The 22,448-nt window shown below is 39.8% G+C and overlaps 4 protein-coding genes across 10 annotated transcripts; 3 read left to right on the top strand and 1 right to left on the bottom strand.

The window, feature by feature from the left end:
* The first annotated feature begins 748 nt into the window (after nt 1-748).
* Nucleotides 749-7,883, top strand: LOC115754781 (diacylglycerol kinase 5-like). Of its 7 annotated transcripts, none has more exons than XM_048274107.1 (14): nt 749-1,144; nt 1,637-1,693; nt 1,802-2,022; nt 2,459-2,581; nt 2,706-2,834; nt 3,394-3,479; nt 3,978-4,101; nt 4,686-4,734; nt 4,899-4,981; nt 6,076-6,143; nt 6,743-6,817; nt 6,993-7,080; nt 7,211-7,327; nt 7,413-7,681. In XM_048274107.1, exons 3-14 carry the CDS (start codon nt 1,825-1,827, stop codon nt 7,530-7,532), a joined length of 1,260 nt encoding a protein of 419 aa, XP_048130064.1. In that variant the 5' UTR covers nt 749-1,144; nt 1,637-1,693; nt 1,802-1,824; the 3' UTR covers nt 7,533-7,681. The 7 variants fall into 7 exon arrangements, with proteins under 7 accessions (XP_048130064.1, XP_048130062.1, XP_048130063.1 ...); XM_048274105.1 differs by having other exon boundaries at nt 753-1,144; nt 1,812-2,022; nt 7,478-7,883; XM_048274106.1 differs by having other exon boundaries at nt 753-1,144; nt 3,978-4,074; nt 7,478-7,883.
* Nucleotides 7,884-11,372: 3,489 nt separating this feature from the next.
* Nucleotides 11,373-11,999, top strand: LOC115754725. The gene has a single exon (XM_030693853.2). The coding sequence runs from the start codon at nt 11,513-11,515 to the stop codon at nt 11,777-11,779; it is 267 nt and encodes an 88-aa protein (XP_030549713.1). The 5' UTR covers nt 11,373-11,512; the 3' UTR covers nt 11,780-11,999.
* Nucleotides 12,000-13,681: 1,682 nt separating this feature from the next.
* LOC115754724 lies at nt 13,682-14,292 on the top strand. The gene has a single exon (XM_030693852.2). It carries the CDS (start codon nt 13,890-13,892, stop codon nt 14,160-14,162), a length of 273 nt encoding a protein of 90 aa, XP_030549712.1. The 5' UTR covers nt 13,682-13,889; the 3' UTR covers nt 14,163-14,292.
* Nucleotides 14,293-14,482: 190 nt separating this feature from the next.
* Nucleotides 14,483-17,343, bottom strand: LOC115754721. Its single transcript, XM_048274115.1, has 2 exons — nt 16,760-17,343; nt 14,483-15,086 (listed from the first exon to the last, which is right to left on the bottom strand). The coding sequence occupies exons 1-2, from the start codon at nt 17,180-17,182 to the stop codon at nt 14,730-14,732; spliced, it is 780 nt and encodes a 259-aa protein (XP_048130072.1). The 5' UTR covers nt 17,183-17,343; the 3' UTR covers nt 14,483-14,729.
* Between the last annotated feature and the right edge of the window lie 5,105 nt (nt 17,344-22,448).

The following is a 22,448-nucleotide window of genomic DNA, read 5'->3' as shown; positions in this document are numbered from 1 at the left end:
CTGAATTGGAGATTTTTTAATATTTACGAGAAGTTCAATTTTCCTAAATCATCTTCTTTTAAAAAAGTAATTCATAAATCAATTGGCGAACAAAATGGATCACATTATGAAACTGGGTAAATGTCATCATCATTAATAGCTAATTTCGAAAATAATCCTACAAACTAATCATTTTTATACTCTAAACATGGTCCATCTCGAGTTTGATTTTCGTTGGCCCTTTAAAATAAGGGTGATGGGTTCTAAGAATGGTTGGCTTCGCAAAATAAAACCGTAAACCACCTGCTCGTTTTATGAATTCATCCAAGAATCGAACAATCAATCCGATCCGATTCCCAATTGAATTCATGGAACTGGTCCTAATAACATAAAATGCCATGAAATGGAAAATAAGATCTTGTAAAAGTAAAACTGCTTCTCTCCATTTTTTTTTCCTAATAACATAAAATGTCATTTCATGGCAAATTAGATCCTATGGATTAAACCTCATCATCGTGAGAACTGGGAATACCGAGCTGGACATGGGAGTGGGCCTCAAGTGAGATAGCTTAAAATAAAAATATATATATCTGTATTATATAATAAGTTCAATCCGGTTGTAAGATTGGGTGGTTTTTACATAAAATCGAAAACCAAATTGGTACCCACCGGTTTAAAGAAATTTGAATCGGGAATCGAAATCAGTCAATTGGGTACGGTCCTATCCGATTTGGATGTATCTCAATTTTTTTGCTCAGTTCTACTTTAAACCTAATATCCCATTTCCATTCGAGAAGGATCTCGATCTCATCCAAAGACCCCTTGGAGCCAACAAAAGAATTTACGGTTTGGGGAGTGCTCATAGCCATTACTACTCATTAGGCGCCTGCCCGAACTCAAAAAGCTGAGTTTTGCTTCCCTTTCGTATTCAGGTGCAGCGCGGGAGTTGCCGCGTGTTTCGTTACGTGGCACAACTTTGATAACCTGTCATTCTCTCTCTCTCTTTCCCACCACTAGATTAAGCTTTAACCACTATGCGATTCAATCTAGCTGACAATGGTGGTCTCGAATTCGATGACGTCCTTTCAGTATTGATCAAGCTGTGCGACGTCTGAAAGCATCTATCTTCTCCAGTCCGCTCACTCAAAGCATCTTCGGCTCCCAGGTGAAAGCATCTCTCGCTCAGCCTTGACATCGCCGTCTTGTTAGCATTCTATCGAACCGGATCATCGGCTGTCTCTCGCGTTCATGATGTTGCACTTGCACCATGTCGCGTTCGTGGATAATTTCTTCTTCTTGATTTCCTGCGGGGACCAACGCGGAGGATGCCTGGACAACGTTGCAATTTCGTGCCCCGTAGTTTTGGTTCGGTGTTGGTGCTGATACGCGCAAGCATATTGATCGTCCGGTTGGTGTCGCCTGATTCAGTCGCTAGAGCTGGCTTCATGCGTTGGGAAATTTGTTGTTTGGCTCTTTTCTTTTAGATATACCGGGACATTTTACTGAAATCGGTTGTAGTTTGCTAATGGCGCTGAATTTAATAAGCTAAGCGAAGGGCTGTTGGCTTTTGAAACATCAACTGCGATTCTGACATCTTCTCCTCTGATGTTCTCTCGCTTTTCCTTTTCTTTTCTTTTTTCGTGAGTATGTGGTTTAGAAAAATTGTCCAAGCATGTCTTGCTCGTCTCCATACTGCTGGTGAATGTCAGTTCGGATGAGTTCTATGTTGGGATAATATTAGTTGCTTTTTATTTGCTTGTCCCTATCGTCAGTTGTCTCTTTAGTGTTGTTTTGAACTTGGAATTTGATTTTTCGTTTATAGCTACCTGCAGTTGCAAATTTGTCATGGGCGACTACGATTCAGAGGATATTCTGAAGGACTTCTACATGCCAGATTACATCCTAGGACATGGATCAGAAAAGGTCCGGGATTTGTCCCATGTACCTGCTTGTCCAGTCATAGTGTTCATAAACTCCAAAAGTGGTGGTCAGAGAGGTGGAGATCTTATTATTACCTATAGGACTCTCCTTAATAAAAAGCAGGTAATCTTCGTGCCTTCTCTATGGCTAAATTCATTAGTGTCACCATTACACTTCATCGCTAGTAAGGACAGATGGAGCACAAGGATGTCGATGTTGTGCTCATCAAATCATATTTTAGATTCACAGCATTGCACAAGTTACATGAAGTTACTTTGGAAGATGAATAAATCGGAATCATGAGAAGCAGCTCTAAAGACAATCACGGAAAGATAATTGAAAAAGGCTCGGCATTACTTGATTTTACTGAGTTAGCAATAAGCTGTGTCGATATATATCCCTTCAAAAATCAATGGAACAAAAAATCTATTATGAGACAGGTCATAATAGCTTATATTACTATTTACAGAAGAGAGTCAATTCCAAGGCCATCTATTCCCTTGTTTAATTGAATTTACTTATTTCCCTGTGGTCATGTGGGATGTGTACGGTTTATCAGGTTTTTGATTTGGTAGAGACAGCTCCTGAAGAGGTGCTACAACAGCTTTATGAAAATATAGAAAATCTGAAAGAGGATGGTGATCCTTTGGCCAGTGAAATCCAGAAAAGACTGAAACTGATTGTAAGTCACTTATTCAGTTCCAAGCACAATGCGCAAAGATGTTTTATGTTCCTTGTGCAGAGGCATCGCGTACCTTGTCCTTTCTGCCCCATTGGATGATAGTGTGGTGTTGCTAAATGTCTAGGTTGCAGGTGGGGACGGCACAGCTAACTGGCTTCTTGGGGTAGTTTCTGATCTCAAATTATCTCCACCACCTCCAGTTGCTACTGTGCCTCTTGGAACCGGAAATAACCTTCCATTTTCCTTTGGCTGGGTAGGACTTCATGTTCAGTACTATTGGAGCAAGTAAATGGACTTCCTAGTCTTGAAATGTCTTTCCTTTCAAGTCTCAGAAACAACTGCCTGCTTTCGTCCTTCTGGATATGGTGCATAACTTTCTATTAAGCTCCGTTTGGAAAGCTAAAGAAATGGGAAGGGAAGGGAATTGGGGTGATAAATGGCAGAGATTTTGTTTTTGTGAGAGAGGAAGAAAGGGGAATTTATAATTTTCTCCTTGAAGTTTTTACCCACCTTTCTCTAGCTTCCCAAACATAGTATTAGAGTGTAGGGATGGGCATGCTTCTAGGTCTTTGTTTGCTTTTACGTGTGACCTCATTTGAAATTGCATTATCTGGATACGACCTTAAAAATTATCATTTTTCTTTCACTTTAAAATGGGCTGCACATATTGCCTACCTATTGGGTTGAAAGTTCCTCGCTGATTTTTTTTTTTTTTTTTTTGTTGCACCCACCCTGAAAGAACTGTGATATCTAGCATTCTTGTAGGAGCTGTGACTCTGAGAATTCATGACATTTATTTTTCTAATTTACAGGGAAAGAAAAATCCCGGGATAGATAGGCAATCTGTGATGTCTTTCCTCAATCAAGTGAAGACTGCAAAAGAGATGAAGATAGATGGGTAAATGTTTTGAGTTTATATATGTTGTATTTGACTTACAAGAGAACAGTAGCGGCGGATGTATTTAGGCAAGCTCATCAGACAACACTATGAGTATCCTTTTTTCCTGGTGTGGCCGAAATATTGTGTCGACGAATCTCGTGTCCTGCTGTTTTAGCTTCATTGCGTCTTTGGACTCCCTTGCTTCTTACTTCTCAAGCTGTGATGCTGTATGCTTTGTCATCCTATGAAGTCTTGATTGGGCAATATGTCACATGTTAAAACAAAAAATCAAGCCGCATTGCATTGAACTTTTGAGTTGTGTTAGTGGAGAGCCGATTAACAGATTCATGAGCCTGAGAAATGAAGTGCACAGAAAGTTTGTCTGTTTTCTTTCCTTTTGAACTTTCCTGAAGGACTGATTTGCCCAGTCAGAAGATAAAAATTATATTCGGAGGTTGCCACTTGGCACATCCTCAGAACTGCATTATGTTAATAATGAATTTCACTAAATTTCAGTTGGTATTTGGTCATGCGAATGAGGGCTCTTAAGGAAGGTTCATATGATCCAATCGCACCAAGTGGACAAACCAAGTCATTGAATGCATTCCGACAGGTCTTTAAGCCAGATACCTTATACATGGCAAGTTTCTGTCTATACTATAAGCTGTGCCATGACCTAATTGATGATGCAGAGCGTAAACGATATTAGAAGTTTCCACCTGTTAAATGTATACTAGTATATGCGGACTGAATTTACTTTTTTTATAAAGAAAAATTCTGTATAATGTACCGTTCCAGACTATGAATTTATCTCACTGAATTCCTTTTCACCATGCAACTTGACTGTCTTGTTGATTGCATCATCAAGCATTTCTTGCTAGACTTTAACTTACTGCATAGTAGATGAAAAACATAGGTGTATAGACATATTTTGCCTAAATTCCTGATGTGTAATCTTTACACGAGGTGCTTAGCAATAGTCTCAAAGTAACGGAGGTAACACGAGATTTTTGATAGCTTGATCTGATAAGTTTGCTAGTCAAAAGAGTATGAACTGAATGAGTTGCTTAAAGCAGGACAGCTTCTGCCTTTATGAAATTGGTAGGTCAACAGGCTAGGTTATCACTGACTCTCTGCTTGCCTAATTCATCTATCCTGCTCTTCTGGATTCATTTGGATAATTTGCTGCTATTTACTCGCTAATATTTCACTGATGATTATCAGGATGGGTTCCACACATTTCGTGGAAGATTTTGGAACTACTTTAGCATGGGTAAGAAACAGAATTACATCAAAATGTTATAGTTCTTTAATAGCTAAATAAAAAATGCTAGCCCTCATCCGAGGCCTTGAGTATAGATTGACTGCCTATTTGATTGTATTAGTAAAAGATGAATATAGCTACTCATCTCTTTAGCAACTAATTTTTCTTGTCAGGAATGGATGCACAAGTATCATATGCATTTCACTCAGACCGGAAGTTACACCCAGAGAAGTTTAAGAACCAGTTAGTTAATCAAGTACTCTTCTCACTTGTTACTAGTATATAAACTGACACCGTTTGTCTTGCATGCGAAATCTTCGGATATGTTGCACTTTTTTCTTTTTGAAGGACATATTTTTTTCTTGAATAGTTTTGAGTTCACAGTGATTTTTTTTATGAATTCAAGACTTGATTGTCTCACGACAGTTGGAGGTGATTATACTTATTTCACTAGACACTCAAATGCAATCCTCAAGACAAACATTTGTTGTAAGCAGCTGAAAAACGATACAACATGTCTTGCCTTTTTCTCAGTGAAGCCTTCTTCTTGTTCTAGCAATCCATTTATTCAAGCTTCACCTGTAGAAGTGCACATATGGTATTAGCATGAAACCATGTGGCTTGATCCACCTTACTGCTCTATTAGCCATTTTCAAAGCTAGCTGTCAAGTTTCGATGCGCGACCTTTTACTCCATACGGTGTAATGAATCCAATTTTGTTTCAGCCCCGTACTAGATCTAGTTTTCGATCCCAGTTGTTATATTTTATTTGGCTGTAGAGTTCCTTCTCTGGTATAATCTTTCCAATATTGTTACTCTGACCGAAAAAGGATTGCATAAGATTGAGGTAACGATAAAGGCAATGCGTTTTCTTTGTCAAGCTCAAGGACTAGAAACCGTTTAGTTTGGAAAGTGTATCTACAGTTTAAGCAACTCCCATTATCCAATTTCGCTTAATTTGCCACATTGGGGGTCAAATGTCACCTACCAGTTGCCACCGTTACTGATTGAAATTACGTGGAAGAACTCCCTGTGTTGTGATTTTTATTGTCTTCCAATACATTCGATGGACATCAGTCCAACCACTGATTCAGATACCATTTCCTATTTTAGTTGGTATCATTGAGAAATAATGATCTATTTGCCTGTAATCACTTTTGATGGTGTCTTCAAATATAAAGGTCCCCTATGCATGAACGAGGAGTTGATCATTCACAGACAAGGCACTGAAGCTAGAATGTTTCAATTTGAAAGCATTTGAAACTAGTTTTACGTTATTTTTTCCGTTCTTGATCTCAAGGAGCAAATGGTGAGACTTACTGCCTACTGCTTCTGTTTTTGGCTTGGCAGAGCAATTATTTAAAGCTTGGATGTACTCAGGGATGGTTTTGCACATCTTGTTTCCACCCTTCTTCACGGTGAGTCTTTTAGTTAGTTTCTGTAGAGATGCTCTACAGTTTCATATCATCTGTCTGCTTCCATTTCCCATTTGCCTTTGATTTTTGAGTGATTAAAGATTGGAGTTCAACATAAACACCTGCCCGATGGCATTATAAAAAAAAAATGGAGGGTACTTCCTTTCAGTGATTCGAGACTGTTTTGAATGATTGAAAGCGCAAGATTTTCTGAGGATGTAACGTTGAGGCATGTGTCTATTGAAGATGTGGCTGTCTTGCCTGGAACTTGGCCTTACGTTTGCTTGCTGAACTATAACTCTAGCTAGGCCGGCCTTTTGCGTACTAGACTACAATTCTAGCTAGGTGGAACCATGCGATGGTATCATGCATCCACCTTCTTTTGGAAAGCCATGGCTACTATTTATTTACCAATAAAGTTCTACTCTGTTTGTTGACATTGTTCACATTGCTCTTATAATCGTGGTCATACCTTAACAGCCAGCACTTCTGTGAATTTGTATCATATGACTTTTAGAACCTAGTTATCTGCTTATCTGATTGCTCTCCTCCCCTTTGTTGGTTACTGCCAATGCCATTCAATATAATTTAATTTTATACAGGAACATAGCACAGCTGGCAAATGTCAGGATAATGAGAAGACAAGGTCAGTGGGAGGATCTCTATGTACCTCGGAGGTCATTCCTCTCTACCTACCTGTAGCATGGAAGTATTTACATGCCCAAAATGCACTTTCATGCACTCTTATGAGCTTGTACTCATTTTTCAGTCAAATGATTTTAGAAATTATATCTGAACTTTTACTGCGTCATTCAATACCAACATATTAGTGTATTACCATATAAATTGCAGTATCCGGTCCATTGTGTGCCTCAACTTGCCCAGCTTTTCTGGAGGACTTGATCCATGGGGAACGCCAGACCCTAAAAAATCACTTGAGGTTGGTTTTCAGTTTATTGCTATCTCTATTACTTTACAGCATGATTTGCAGAAATTTCATTTGCAGTGCATTCTATGCTCTGGATTCACTAATTCTCATAGAAAGACTATTTTTTGGCCTGAACTTGTAGAGAGACTTGACACCTCCATATGTTGATGATGGCCTAATTGAGATCGTTGGTTTTAGAGATGCTTGGCATGGACTAATATTACTACTCCCGAAAGGACATGGAACTCGCCTTGCACAGGTAGAAATTTCATATATATGTTCGAATTACACAAACTATTCGACATTGATTGGCTGCATTGGGAAGCTATTACCTGCTGGACTAGGTCAACCCGTGTTTGTGTGGATGTGCCTCATTTTTTCCCTCCAAAATTCTTGCTTCTCCTTGTAGACAAATGCAGTTCGTTTCGAGTTTAGAAAAGGAGCAGCAGATCATACCTCCATGAGAATTGATGGGGAACCCTGGAAACAACCATTGCCAGTGGATGATGGAAGTGTCACTGTGGAGATTTCCCATGCGGGTCAAGTGAAAATGCTCGCGACCCCATTTTGCCGGTCTAAAAGTATACATGAACCTTCTTCATCGGGTAGTTAACAGAATGCAGGGGGCAATGGTTGAAGAAATGCTCAGGAAAGTGGGAAAAGAAGAGAAGGCATAATGTCGGCAGAGTTCACATTTTTGCTGGTAAGTTTATTTGATGAGCCTGAACCTCTAGAATAACTTCAACTTCAAGATTGATGCATTGGAGCCTGTTCTGTCTAGCCGAGTCCTGTCCAATGGAAGAAGCGTTACGGCAGAACCTGCTACCGGATTAGATTATATATCTAAGCTATGAACTCTTGTGAAGGCAATGTACGTGTATGAGCTGTAACGCGATGCTGAATCGCCGGATTTCAAACAGACTTGATATGCTAGCAAGTACGATTAAGAAAAGTCGGTGTGCCGATCGTTTACCATCTTTTCTCGTCTGATTGATTAATAGGAGTTCTCTTCCGAAAAGTCTGCGACTAGGAGGTACCTTAATAACCATACAGATCAAACCGAGACATTCTCTGCTGGCTTGTCTTCTCTGCTGTGTTTATGTTGCTAGGATCAGAAGGCGTGGGAATCACTGTGACAACCATTCATGTCTATGTCGCTTGTGTTGATAAATTTAGGTCTAATATCCAAAAAAAAACCTCCAACTTTAGTATATGTCTCAATTATATCCAAAAATATTTTTTGTCTCATAACAAATTCATAATTTTTATTTTTGCCCCAATTTTATTGGCCTAATATCCAAAAAAAACCCTAAATTTAGTATATGTCACAATTACATTCAAAATTTTTTCTATCTCATAAAAATCTTCAACTTTTACTTTTGTTCCAATTATACCAATGTTGGCCTTTCATCCATAATCACTGTTAATTAATTCTTCGTAGCTCGAACTTTCTCATTGAACTTACCAATGAATTTTTGAAATTTGGGAACAAGTTTCAAGAAAAGAGAGATTTAAGATTCTTCGTCCAAATAATTAAATCTCCACATCTAGTCATTTTTTGAGCTATTGAGTACCGAAGAGAATATGAAACGTGCCATCTTGAGTGGCTATGTATCTCCCAATAATGTGTAGAAGAAGCAGACAAAAGAAGAAAAGTTGGGGCTTTTTTCTCATGCCAGTTTTGTTGACGTGTAATTTATTAACAATGTGAAAATGTTAATGATTATGGACGTGATTATAGACAGAAGGTCAATGGTGTTAAAACAGGGACAAAAGTAAAAGTATGAGATTTTTTATGAGACAAAAAAAGTTTTAGATATAATTAGGATAGACGCTAAAGTTGAGGATTTTGGGTATTAAGCCGGTAAAATTGAAAAAAAAAAGTAAAAATTGAAGATTTTTTATTAGACAAAAAAGTTCGAATATAATTGGGACAGATTCTAAAGTTTTTTTTTTTTTTGTGTATTGGGCCAATAAATTTATTCAAAGAAGTGCTTTGAACATGAGTCGATGATCTTCTTACGTTTCAATGTTTAGATAATAAGGGTGCATTTATTTAATAAAAATTCAAAATTTGAAAAATATTTTCTGAAAAATGATTGTTTATACCGTTTATAAGAATGAATGAAAAATATTTCCATCACTCACGAAGATAGTTAGTCATAAATTATTGTCAATAATAAAAGTATTTTTCATTGACTAATTTTTTAGGTGATATAATTAATTATTTGTCCAAAAACATTTTCCTATTTTTTAGTTTTCGGAAACAAACGTTCCTTAAATGGTCCCTCTAACTTATTTCTTAATTGCAACGCAATAAATTGCTTTTAAAACCCCCAAAGCTCTCTGGAGTAAAATTTGGAGGCTGAAAATACTTTCAAAAGTCCAACTTTTTGTATGGAACATCTACCAGGATGCACTAACAACTAGGGTAAATTTATTCAAGAGAAAGGTATTACCTGAGCTATTTTGCCCCTAATGTCAAAAAGAGCATGTGATAGTCGAGCATCTATTCCTCCTCTGTGATAAGACAAAATAGGTTTAGCCAAATTCCGAAGTCAATATCCAATTTTCTTACCAACAAGTCCCTAGAGTTAAGGAATTATTGCTAAACTATAATGATATAACTCAGAAGAGCATACCGTTTAATATCATCATTGTCACCCTTCAGAATATCTAGTTAGCGCACAACTCCCTCGTCTTCCAACACAAGTAGTTGAACCCAATCGGCATAATCCACCCTACTCTAGACATGCATCACAATTATGTGAAGTGAAATAGAAGCAACTTAAAGCGAAAGGAAGTATCGGTGAACTTTCAACCGAGATGGAGACCACCTAACCCGGGATTGTTGAAAACAAACATAGATGGATCACACCTCTCGAGGACCACGGAAGGGGCAATTGCGTGCATGTGCCGCGATTCAGAAGGAAGATTGATTGAAGGTATCGCCTGCCCAATCCAAGCATCATCTACCCTTCAAGCTAAAATTCTAACCTGTCTCCATGCTCTCTGCCACTTTGTTGATCAACCTCGAATGAAACCAATGCTAGAGTCCAATTGTTCAATCTTGATAAGCTGTCTGAAAGATTCTTCCCTCTGTCCTTGGGATGTTGAGCTTCTTGGCCCTTTTTGAGAATCTAGATTTTGTTCACTATCCCCGTGTCTCAAATAGACTGGCAGATTAGGTTGTAAAGGCCTCTAGATACCATGCTCTCCCTCTTAACTGGGTTTTTAACCACCCTCCCCCTTTCCCTCTTTGAGAAATCCTATGTTTTGATGCCCCTACTCTTGTAGGTGGACTCGGGTTTAATGAAATGAAATTCTCATTTTCGAAAAAAAAAAAGCTTTGTCTCTACTTTCAGAAACGACCGTTGACCGCACCTATTTCGAATTTGACATTGGGCCAGTAGCCTCCTGCTCATCCCTCCAAGCCCAACGGTTCACACAGGCAGGCTCGAGACAACAAGAAAGTCCGGCCTGCCTCATCAATTTCTATCCAATGTCTCTTTTTCAAATTAAGGAAAAAAAATTCGGGAAAATAATATTTGGTTCTTGCACTTTCACCTTTCCTTCCCTTTCTATTCAAGTTCTTCAACTCACAAGAAATTCAGCAAAACCCATTTGACCAGTTTCAGCTGACGAGATCAACCTACGACGCTATTGTACGATATATATATATGGTATGAATAAAATTTAGTCAAGGCAAAGGCGACATAGACACCACAAAAAGAATAATGTAGGCGACACAAAATAGGAATATGGTGTAAGTAAAATTTAGCAATGTCAATGTCTATGCGGGGAATAATTTTTAAAGGTACCGAATTCGGCGTCAGATAGGCTTGATTAAAAAATACGTGATGGTAAAAGAACGTGATTAAATAAATTGAAATTAAAAGGACTTCGTCGGGAGAGGCATGAAATTACAGAAATGAAACCTAGAATTTATCAACAATTATTATTATTATTTTGTTTTGAAAAAATGGAGGTACCACAATATCGGAATAAATATTGTGAAAATGAAAACATGAAGCAAAATAAACTAATTTAAAAGCGATTTTGCTAATAACAGTCATTTGATAAACTACAACCACTAACATCATTTATATTTGTATTTAGTTAATTTTACACATGGCTGGCCCCTTTTCCTTTTCCTTTTTTTTTTTTTTTTTGGGCCTTTCTGGAGGTCACGATTTGATTTCCCTTCACGCGTCAATCTGGGGCAAGCTAATCGCTGCCGGTCATAGCAAAACCACGGCTCCTTCCTTGATTACTGGGCCTCTGGTTTTCTTCTCTCCGTGCTATATAAGGAGGAGCACCCCATTTCAGATCCTCCACGAAGCTCTATAGCAAGACCCGCACCCTCCTTCCAAAACCCCACAAGAGAGAGAGGAAACCCCATTTTCTTTCTCTTGGCTCCTCTTCCAAGGAATCGAGGTGCAAGATGAGTTCAGCAGGCAAAGCGTGGATCGTGGCGGCGAGCATAGCGGCCGTGGAGGCGCTGAAGGACCAGGGCTTCGCCAGGTGGAACTACGCGATGAGGTCGGCCCACCAGCACGCGAAGAGCAACCTCAGGTCCTATTCTCAGGCGAAGAAGCTCTCTTCCCCTTCTTCTTCGGCGGCGGTGGCCAGGGGCTTGAAGCGCCTGGAGGAGTCCCACGGCAAGATCATGCATCTTAACTCCTGGGGCCCTGAGTCTACAAGGTTTTAGGAATTGGGGACTCTGGTCATTGCAGTAGAGAGAGAGAGAGAGAGAGAGAGAGAGATTTGCATTCTTGAATTGCTAAAATGTTGGCAATGGCAATTTGGGTTTAAAGTTGGAACCTTTGAATGGAGAAGCCTGAATGAATGTCAATTTCTTGCCTCTGATTCTACGGCTGTAACGTTTGCTGATAATGAGGTTGGAATTCAACTACAGAGATTAAAATTATCGGATGGTGTGAACAAATTCTGGTGTTGCTAACCTCAAAAGCAAAGTTGGTTCACTTAGATTCATTTTAGCAGATAGAAGTAACTCTCTTTTTCATTGGAATTAGAGTAAATCACATATTGGAAGTGTTATCCTTACTTAGAGGAGAAAAATACACAGACCAATTCATTTTCGACATTGTAGTTCATTTATCCATTAGGTCAAATTAGTTTTTTTTTTTTTTTGGGTCGGATGTCAAATTAGTTTAAAGGCATGGAAAGAGAGGGGTTCAAACCCTCGGTAAATAAAAGCCTAAATATCAATTTCAAAGCCATGACTTAGATCACTCGGCCATCTCTCCTATATTATGATTATGTCCCGGCAACCGAATAAATACCGAGTCATTTAGTACTCAATTCTTAGATAGTTGTGGACAATTAATTATAAAATTCTAAAATAAAATAAAAACTTTTCATCAAAAACCTTTCCTGTAGATAAAAAAAATTTCATGAAAATATGATATTATCTTAACGGAATTTAATCAATGAATTGTAATGAATTAACTGATGGGTCTATCTTTTTTTTTTTTTTTTCGACTATGATTCATGGATATTTTCGATCATGTTTGTATTTAGATTGGGATTCCATTTTCATAAGAATTAAATTCAAAAATCCCTTTCGAGTTTTCGATCTCTCAAACCCATAACTCGGAGACCGAAATACTCGGAGACCGAAATATGATAGTAAATTTTACAATTGATTAACTTGTTCATGAATTGAAAAGGAATGCTATTACCATTTAAACAAATTTACTAAAAATAAGGGAAAATAAAGTTACCATAAATAGAATTTTCTAGTTATGATAATTAGGAGCTTTTGTTGGTATAATTACAACGACTTCAGGCAAATTACAGTTTCTATAGGTGTAATTACTAAGAACAGGAATTATAAGTTATGATCTATGGGAGAACATTACGATATTGTTAAGATAATTATTAATCAAGCTGCGACATATGAAAAGAAGTTACTATTAACGATAGAAACTTGCTAACCATAATGAACTACCAGTTACAAATGTTCAATTAAAAGGATGATATTACCGCATAATTACTAGTGACGAAAATCCTAAAATTCCAAAGTATAAAGCATCGTCCCAATTTGTTATAAAATGTTACTAACAACAAGTGCACTCGGAGTTACGGGAAGTTTGGCCAATTTGCCAAAGCTATGGCAGACAAGACCGCTGCATATTTCCCTTCATGTTTAGATGTTTCCTGTGCTGCTCGATGGTTTGAACAGGACCCCCGGGGCGGTAACTAGTCTTTACCAATGAGATCCTTCTGTCAGACCGCGCGCCCTTCACCTCACCAGCTTTTTCGATCCATCTAAGCTATTACGTCCATTTGTGGTTCAATCAATGTTAATTCGGTTATTAAGGCAAGGTTGGCTTGGATCCTAGTATAGATTATGACCTTCTTTTGCCTGGTCTTTCATCTGTCATGTGCGGGATCGATTTAAATAAAGTCTAAGATTGCCGGGTCCTCCCCTACTCTCTCTCTCTTCCTGGTGGGCCAATTTGTCTCTCCTCTCCACTTTCAAGCTCGTGGATCCAGGAAGCAGCCAAAACAGGGGAAGCCTGTGGTTTTAGGTGTTGCCAAACCTCAAACCATGGGCATGTCTCCCAAGTCCCTGGTAAAATCTGCCTCTTGTTTTGGGTTCTGGCTGCCCTTCCTTGCTTCTTCTCAGATTCCACTCTCCCTCACCTTCCCCCCTCCTCACTATATTAACCAATACCCTCCAATCCATTCCCCAACACCATTGGAGTTCAACCCCACTAGTCTATTCTACACCCAAATCTCGAGACCACATCTCCATTACAGCAAATCACCACCGAAAAGGACCAGAGACGACGATGAGTTCGACAAGCAGAGCTTGGATCGTTGCGGCCAGCATTGGAACTGTGGAAGCACTCAAGGACCAAGGCTTCTGCAGATGGAACCATCTTCTCCGATCCCTCCACCACCATGCCAAGACCACCAATCTCGGATCTTATTCCCAGGCCAGGAAGCTCTCTTCCCCCGCTGCTTCCTCTGCGGTCAACAGGGCCATCGGTGAAGAGAAGCTGCGGCAATCTGAGGAGTCCTTCAGACAAGTCTTGTACTTGAGTTCTTGGGGACCCTGTTGAGTCGCTTCCTTCCATCTTGATTGAGGAGTGTAGTTAGACTATAAATACAGATATTGGATGCATTCCTAGCGATATCAGATTTACAGTGGATGGATGCTCACTCAAGGCACTCCAATTCATCCAACTTCTTTATCAGATCTCTTAAACTAATTTGACTCAATGCGGATGCGTTCTTGCACAATCATAATCAACGGGTGGGTAATAATTCAACGGATGATGGGTAGTTCTGCCATATTCAATAATCCTACAAGTCCAGTAGACTTTTCAAATCCTGATGACAGAACACTAAGAGAAGCAATACCATCACAGTATGTATTGAGTTCCAAACACTGAAGAATCGCAGGATCCTCAACTTAGAATTCAAATGGTTCGAGAATGAAAGTCGGATATGCTCTATCTCCTAAAAGAATCAATGACAAAACAAAGTCCAACCAGCAGCTGAAAACAAAGGAGCAAACTTAGAGGTGAAAAAAAAAATGGTGCTCAACCACCACAACACCCTGTACATGATAGTCAGAACTCGAGGCCCTGATGCTGCGACATAGAATGAAAGATTTCGTCCGACTTTCACATATTATCTGGCAGTAGTATGTTCTGCGATCCGAAGATCTGGTGAGCACTGTTCTGAACAAAGACCGCAATCCCGCATTTGCTGCTTGTGAAACCTTGCCACAATGAGAAATTAACAGTTCCCGAAACCGTCTTCTTTGCCGAAATATCCTTGACGGTACACAGTTTCTCCAGCTTCCTCACGACGAAGTCGTTCGATAAGACCCGCCCTTTATTCTCTCCCTTCAAGCAGTCGGTCAGCAATCCATTCTCACAGAGCGCCACCATCACATTAGCTTGGCCTTCCACCTTCATCTTCAATGCTCCGGATAGCAACACTTGTAAAGAATCTGGTGACGGCCTCTGGAAATTTGCCTGTGTAGATGCACATACGCATCTTCAATTAATTGGAATTTGCTAATCCAGAATTCAATGCAAAAGAAAGGTAATGACATCATTCCAGGATCCTGAAGTTCTCGATGAGAAATGGCGGCGCCATTGAATTAAGCACTCCCAGTATTACCAGAAAAATCGCAAAATTAGGCAAGAAATATGGTTTTCCCAGGACTTACTTTCAAGATCTACAGATAACTTTCTTCATACTACCGATTACATCTATTGATCAATTAGAGAGAGATTGAACAACTAAAACAACTAAAAGAATATCGATTCTTTGGGATCCTTCCTTTCTTCAAACGGAAAGAACAGAGCTGATTTCGTTCTCCACTAAAACATCAGTCAGGAGAAAGTGGGTGTTAGATGTTATCGAAGTCATAGAATATATCCTGTTGTGCCATGAACACGACAACTTCCAACCACGGAAAATTAGCAACTGATTATTACTTTTAGTGCATCAAACATGTGTAAGTGAATACGAATGATAAAGATCAACTGACAGGTTGCTTATGACTTTGCTTCTTCATGCCTTGGAAAAGGAAAAGGAATTGAATACGGTTCTGTAGCTGGTGGAGTGGATCTCTCCCACCTACCTATCTTCTTTCTGTTGAACCGTCTTTTTAATTTATTTCGCTTCTTTATCTTTTCCCTTCTGTAGCTCTGCTTTTTTAATGTCAATGTTGCCTTCAGACCTGTTCCGTAATTTGGTCCCTCTCAGATCTATGTGCCACTGGCGGATTTTGTCAAGGGCAGAGAAAAGATAATGGCCTATAAGTTTCACTAACTTTGGCAGACAACCCTCCTCATCTTCCGAAAACATAAATCAGAAGGCACTCAAAACCAGACCAATTAACCAAAGTTCATGTATAGTGATAGCACCATAACTGAGAATGGCTAGGACTCCGCAGATCAAACCAAATCCAAGCGAGCGAACCAATCTAGAACGGATCTGAACTACTCTCTCTGGTAACAAAGATTTGTCTACATCACACTGTATTACACCACAGACTCCTCAGGGTTTTTGGTCATTTCTTTCTAACATAATATTCTTCAAGAGCATTCAAATCCTAATCTTTACTCACGCTAGGTGTGATAAACTTGCTCCTACGACGTTGAAGTTATTACCCTAGTTTTCCAAATTTAATCAACATTCGGAACTATTAATCCCTGTGCTGCTAAAAACTACAGCAACATCAACTTAGCCTTATCCGACAAAAGTTCACAGAACCCATTCTTGATTTAAGCGGGACCCTATCTAACTTTTAACATTACAAATTCTCCAACTGACAATTCTTGTGATCTGAGAACAGGATGATGAATAACATACGCTGCGATACGAAAACCGAAGTCCATATATATCTAATGCTTTCTGGGTTATCAATCCACGTATAGAAATTCCTTAATCTAGAAGAAAACCGTCCCTTGCAAAAGCTAAAAGATCATAAGATCCGCCACTGCAGCCTAAGTACTTCAATTAGTACACCACAGCCCACTAATCAACGCTAATAGTACTAGCACTGGTCCCTAAGGTTTTCGTGAATCGAGATTGATTGAAAACTTCATCATTCGATCTCTACAACATCTTCAATGCCAATCAATTAATCAGTGAATATCAAGCATATTTCTGGAAAGAAAGAAAGAAAAAAAGGAACCTGGAGCGCCGGCGAAGGGAATTTAGGGGCGGACGCGATGGCAGAGAGCAAGGCGTCCTGGTCGGTGCCGACGCACTGGGACCGACCCTGGACCACCACCTGCGGCGTGAACATGGTGTCCAGCCTCAGCGCCTCCACGTAGGCCTTCTGCCTCACCGTGGACTGGCTCGACCCGAACGGGTCCTTCCACCCCATGTAGTCCCAGTAGTCCACGTGGTGCGCCAACACCACCACCGGAGCCTCCACCTCGAAGTCCCCCCTCCCCAGCCTCGACACCAACAGCTCCGCCTCGGGAGAGGTGGCGCAGCCCTGCGACGAGAACAGCTCCACCAGCACCGCCCCTCTCTGATCCTCTGCCGACGCGGTTGCGGCGGAGGAGTGGACGTGGGGCTTGCCGAAGCAGGCGAAGAGGCGAGGCGGCATTGTGGGGGGCCGTGTGCGTGTGTCCCTCCGCCTGAGAAGGGGAGAAGCGGTTGGTTATTTCGGGGCGGTTGCGTTGGTGTTTGAAGGTCTCGATCGAGAGAGATCGAGAGAGAGACAGAGGTGGCAGGGGCAGAGGCAGAGGCAGATGCAGAGAGAAAAAAGAAAGATCAATGACTGAAAGTAACAATATATCCATAGGCCGCAATTTTTTTTGAAGGAGTGAAACTCGTAGTTTATTTTAAATAATTTGTCATTTATTTTTTGTGGCCAATAAGATTAAAGAACAAACAAAGGAAACAAAGATGATGGAAATGTAATTTGGTCGCTTGAAGGCAAATTTAAACCTAAATAAATCATTAAACCGCTTCGTCTGAGATCTCGTCCGGACCTTAGAATCTCTCAGATATAAAGCATGTAGAGGGTACTCTTCTCAAATATCTAGTAATAGATTAGTATTTAAAAAGTAATCGCTACGGATGATTATTTTATGTAATTGACTATAAATAGTTGAAGAAGAATATTTATAACGAATTCGCAATCACTAATACTTATTAATTTCTCAGCAATTTATCTTACAAATTCTTTTATTAAGTTCTTTATTTACTTTATCTATTTGACTCTTAACGCAACTATTATCCATCACATTCTGTCCGAAGCTCCGTTGAACCCCGATTCACTCCGAAAGCCGAACATCCTACGACTCGACGCACACCACTTCTGGCGGAACACACAGATAATTACTCTTATTTTTTTGAATTTGTAAATCTTTTCTAGCATTCTCCGGTAAAAATGAAAGCAAAAAGTGTCTGTTACATATACATAATGTATATGTATATATGTGTATATATGTATATATGAAAGGACAGGTGGCGGGCGGGGGGTGGTGTGGTTGGAAGTCGGTGACGGGTTATGCTGTCACCGCCACCGGCATCTCACCTAAAGCAGAAACGGCAGGTTTGACAAGGAATCTCATCTCAGCTCATCAATCCTCTCCGTTGGTACCACGTTCACATAGTGGGGCCCCTATCCAAATGATGTCGCCTCAGTCCAGATCTGATGGAGGCTTTCTCGATCTGTCCGGCGGTCACTTCCCACCTCCATCGCAACTGTCTTAACAATACGCGGAATCCGTGACGTGTATCATCAGAAAGCACAAAATTCCATGACTCGATCCCGGTACAATGGGACAGGAACATTTGGCTCCTTATTGGGTGCATGTGCTTCTTTTGAGGTTCTCTCTCTTCAAGGGAAGAAGAGATACAGTACCGGGATTATAGCATAAATGATCTGTGTATTTTGGCCCAGCAAGCATGTAACGTGATCTCTAAACTTATGATGTGTTCAGTGCGATTCTTAAATTTTCAATACATGTTCAATTTAGTCCATAAATTATATAAAAATGATCAATATTGCCCCTGAACTTGAATCAATAGAAAGACAATATTGAACATTTTTATATAAGTCAAAGACTAAGCCAAACATATACCAAAAGTTTAGGGACCATATTGAATAAATAGCAAGTTCATGGGCTACATTGAGTTAAAAGTCATGAATTGGATTACATATTGAGTCAAGGTTCATTGACCATTTGTTCATTATCTGACGTGAACACTTTTCTAGTGATCATTTGAATGCCACTTTCGTAAAAAAAATGACGGGGATTTTGAGTTGCTGGAAAATCCGACGTGATAATAGTTTAATATTTTTCCGTCTAACGTGGCTCATCGACAAAATGAGTTGACGTGAATTGCCCTAACGATGTCGTCTATGTGTGTTATTTGCCCCAAATTTAAATCAAGAAATTGGAGCAAAATTAAATGAGAACAGGAGCAGGACGAACATTGCCAAATTAAGCATGTTCCGATCAAGAATTGGACGAACAATAGATACGAAGTAGAGGAATCAACGTATTACCAGAACAAACCAATTGTTGAAATTGGGTTTCTTTGGATGAAGATGAAGAAGGAGAAGAGAAAGTGAATTGGGGAGTTAATTAGTGTAGAAATCCGGCTTAAGTACACTATAAGTGCTAAAACTTGTATACTGTTTGAAAAACTATTACTTTAGTGCCAAAATTTTCAAAACGATCACTTCGGTGCCAAATTTTTGAAAAACGATCACTTTAGTGCCAAAACTTTCAAAACAATCATTTAAGTACCAAATTTTTTTGAAAAATACTCACTTCAATGCCAACTCTAGCAAGCCACGTCGGCTCAAATATTAATAAAAAAAAATAGGTCATGCTGGATTTCCTGTGAGCCACATTAGCTCAAATCGGAGTTAGCATTGAAGTGAACATTTTTCAAAAAAATTGGCACTTAAGTAATCGTTTTAAAAGTTTTGGCACTAAAGTGAGCACCGTACACAAATTTTAATACTTATAATGTACTTTAGCTGTAGAAATCGCCTTAGTTGTGTTCCCGATTTAAATGCAACATCCTCATTATTAATGTGCAGAATATCGAATATTATTCTAGTGAAAGATTCAAAAACCTAGCTTCGGAACGAGATACAAAAAGATTTGGCAAAAATTACCAAAAAAAGTTCTAAAACTTAATTCAGTACTAAATCTTTTTTTTTGTGCTAATTCAGTATTAAACCTTTTGCATTTGTATCAATTTAGTCATTCCGGCTAATTTTGACCGATCATCGCCGATGTAGATAAATTTTTTTATTTTTTTATTTTTTCTTTTTGCTTTTGTTTTCTTCTCCATTTTCCTCCGGGAACTAGCTAGAGCGGCGAGGGCAAGGTTGGCCTCGCCCTCGCCGAGTCTCACCATCGTCAATGGGCGGGCTCGCCGGCAACGGGCAGCCATGGCGGCCCGAGCTTGCCCGGCTATGGCAAGGTCGGCCTCGCTGTCGCAAGGGCTCCTCGATTCACCCTCGCAAAGTAAGACTTGTAGATCAATGGTTAGGCAAGGTTGAGTTCTAGATGTTGACAGTCCGGGAAGAAAACAAGTGAAAGAGCATTGGTGCTAGGCTCTGCGCTAGCAACCGTGGCTTCTTCGGAAGCCCTTGTGATGGCTAGACTCGGCCTCGCCAAATCTAGGCAAGGTCAACCTTGGATGACTGCCCGAGCCCGAGGTCCCCCGGCCATGGCGAGGCTCGGTCTCACCCAAATCTTGCGAGGCCGAGCCTCGCTGTTCCCGGCAAGGTCGCTTAGCGATAGTGGCGAGGCTAACCTCGCCCTCACTAGCTCTGGCCGGTTGTCAGAGGAAAGTGGAGAAGAAAACAAAAAGCAAAAAAAAAGGGAAAATTTTAAAATATTAAGATATTGTTAAAAATTATCAATGTTAGCGCTAATGTCTATATCAACGCCGGTTTATTAAAGTTGATTGAAAAGATTGAATTGACACAAATGTAAAATATTTATGACTCAATTAACACAATTGTAATAGATTTAGGATTTTTTTGATAATTTTTTTAAATGATTTGCAATGCTTATATTAGGAAAGACGAGATAAATAAAATTCACGTAAGATTTATAATTTTCAAAAGTAATAATAAACATCAAGTGAAGAGGGCCCGACGCGATTACCACTGCCAAAAGAACACTCCACTCAAATCCCCCAATGTTTGCCAATGGATCCCACTTTGCAGAAATTTCGAATCTCCTTCGCTCCATTACTTTTGCCTCATCGCCTCCATCACGTTCTGGCACACTCTGCCGAAACTCCATCTCTCCTCTCTCTCCCTTACTTTTCCATTGTCTTCCTCTTTTTCTTTTTCTAAAAACTTTCAGAGAAGGAATGCATCTATCTCATCCCTCTTAATATTGCGAAGGCTTCGGATGAACCACGTCGCTGCCCCTACTTCCGCCGTCACCTCTTGGTGGCTCCGATCTATTTTCGGGGTCCAACGAGAGCAAATTAGTTTTCGGTTGTCTGGTTCTTGAATCGGGAATGAGAAGCAGTTCATTAACCACGTCGCTCATGAAATTTGTAGCTCTTATCTATAAGTAAGGGAAAGAGAGGAGAGTGTTGAGATACACGTATGAGTTGTATTAGAGAAGTTTTACGTCGAATAATCGGTGTGGTGTTGAACATTTGATATATTATTATTGACCCATAATTCATTGGCTTAAGCTTTTGAGTAAGGGTAAATCTAACTAGATATATTGACGGGCTGGGGCTTGGGTTCCCTCTTGGCGATCTTCTCCGATAAAGGTATCGGTCTTCTGTTGTGTGCTCCCAACAAATAGTATCAGAGTCAATATTTTATTCTTGCTCCACATCCAAGGTATTCTGATGTTTGATGAATATATCAAGAAAGAAATCTCACGATCAATGCTTACGTCGAGTGAAAATTGCTATCGCTTGTTGATTTGGGGAGAAGAGACCATGGACAATAGGTTAATTTGGTGACGCAAGATAAGACCGTGGGTAATGCAATCCCAAGTTAGCGGTTGATGTTTGTTGTTTGCTGTGCATATTTGTGGGTGCATTGCAATAACTTGAATATTCAAATTGAGATATGTTGATGCTGAATGATGCTTAACATTAAGGAGGAGCACACCTAACATTGAACTCACACGTGAGGGGGAGGATGTTGAGATACACGTGTAAGTTATGTTAGAGAAGTCTCCGTTAAATATGTCTCGAGTTTAAAATTGTTATTGGCACCACAAGACATAATATGGAGACCACGTTTGATCATTGCTCAAGATTTTGGTCTGACACTTCTCTCTTGAGTAATGATAGATCAAGAGAGTAATGATAGATCAAGAGAGTAATGGTAGATCAAGAGAGGGGCTTAAATAATATATTTTGTTGTGGAGCCCATGGAGTAAAAGAAAGAGGGTTTTCTTTCTTTTAATCTATCCCTAGCGTAAGCCTTCGTAAGATGAGGAGGAAGAGAAGGAAGGAAGGGGTTTTCTCATATATAATAATGAGCACCCAAAAGGAGTGATGGAGTGAGCCGTACAAAGAAGAGAAGACCAAGTAGAGAAAAGCCGCGAGAAAGAAAGCAAGAGACGTTCTAGTTTCTTGGCCGTGCGGCGAGCCGTTGCTTGGGCTTGAACACGCGGACGGATTTGTGCTTCGTGAGCTTTATATTTTGTTATATCCAAGTAAGTTGTTTATTTGTAAACACTTTGGGTTTGAGTATAATCTAGGTGCGGGAAACACGAGCGTATTGAGCGATTGTAATTCCGATTCTCCGATTATAGTGGATTGTTCTTCTTGGCTCTCCCGTGGATGTAGGTACCGATATTCGGACCGAACCACGTAATTCCTGGTGTCATTTATCGTTCCTCGTTATTTCTCGT

The sequence above is a fragment of the Rhodamnia argentea genome, chromosome 2 (assembly GCF_020921035.1).
Source record: "Rhodamnia argentea isolate NSW1041297 chromosome 2, ASM2092103v1, whole genome shotgun sequence".
NCBI lineage: Eukaryota > Viridiplantae > Streptophyta > Magnoliopsida > Myrtales > Myrtaceae > Rhodamnia > Rhodamnia argentea.
The sequence above is the reverse complement of the archived record's forward strand: the minus strand, read 5'-3'. Positions and strand labels throughout refer to the sequence as shown.

What these genes read in the sequence shown, in the direction of transcription:
- LOC115754781 (XM_030693946.2), top strand. Translation starts at nt 1,825, where the DNA reads ATGGGCGACTACGATTCAGAGGATATTCTGAAGGACTTCTACATGCCA. An exon ending in AGAAAAGACTGAAACTGATT is followed by an intron (nt 2,582 to 2,705) that starts GTAAGTCACTTA and finishes CTAAATGTCTAG; the next exon opens with GTTGCAGGTGGGGACGGCAC. An exon ending in AGCCAGATACCTTATACATG is followed by an intron (nt 4,102 to 4,685) that starts GCAAGTTTCTGT and finishes GATGATTATCAG; the next exon opens with GATGGGTTCCACACATTTCG.
- LOC115754725 (XM_030693853.2), top strand. Translation starts at nt 11,513, where the DNA reads ATGAGTTCAGCAGGCAAAGCGTGGATCGTGGCGGCGAGCATAGCGGCC.
- LOC115754724 (XM_030693852.2), top strand. Translation starts at nt 13,890, where the DNA reads ATGAGTTCGACAAGCAGAGCTTGGATCGTTGCGGCCAGCATTGGAACT.
- LOC115754721 (XM_048274115.1), bottom strand. Translation starts at nt 17,182, where the DNA reads ATGCCGCCTCGCCTCTTCGCCTGCTTCGGCAAGCCCCACGTCCACTCC. An exon ending in TCCCTTCGCCGGCGCTCCAG is followed by an intron (nt 15,087 to 16,759) that starts GTTCCTTTTTTT and finishes GCATCTACACAG; the next exon opens with GCAAATTTCCAGAGGCCGTC.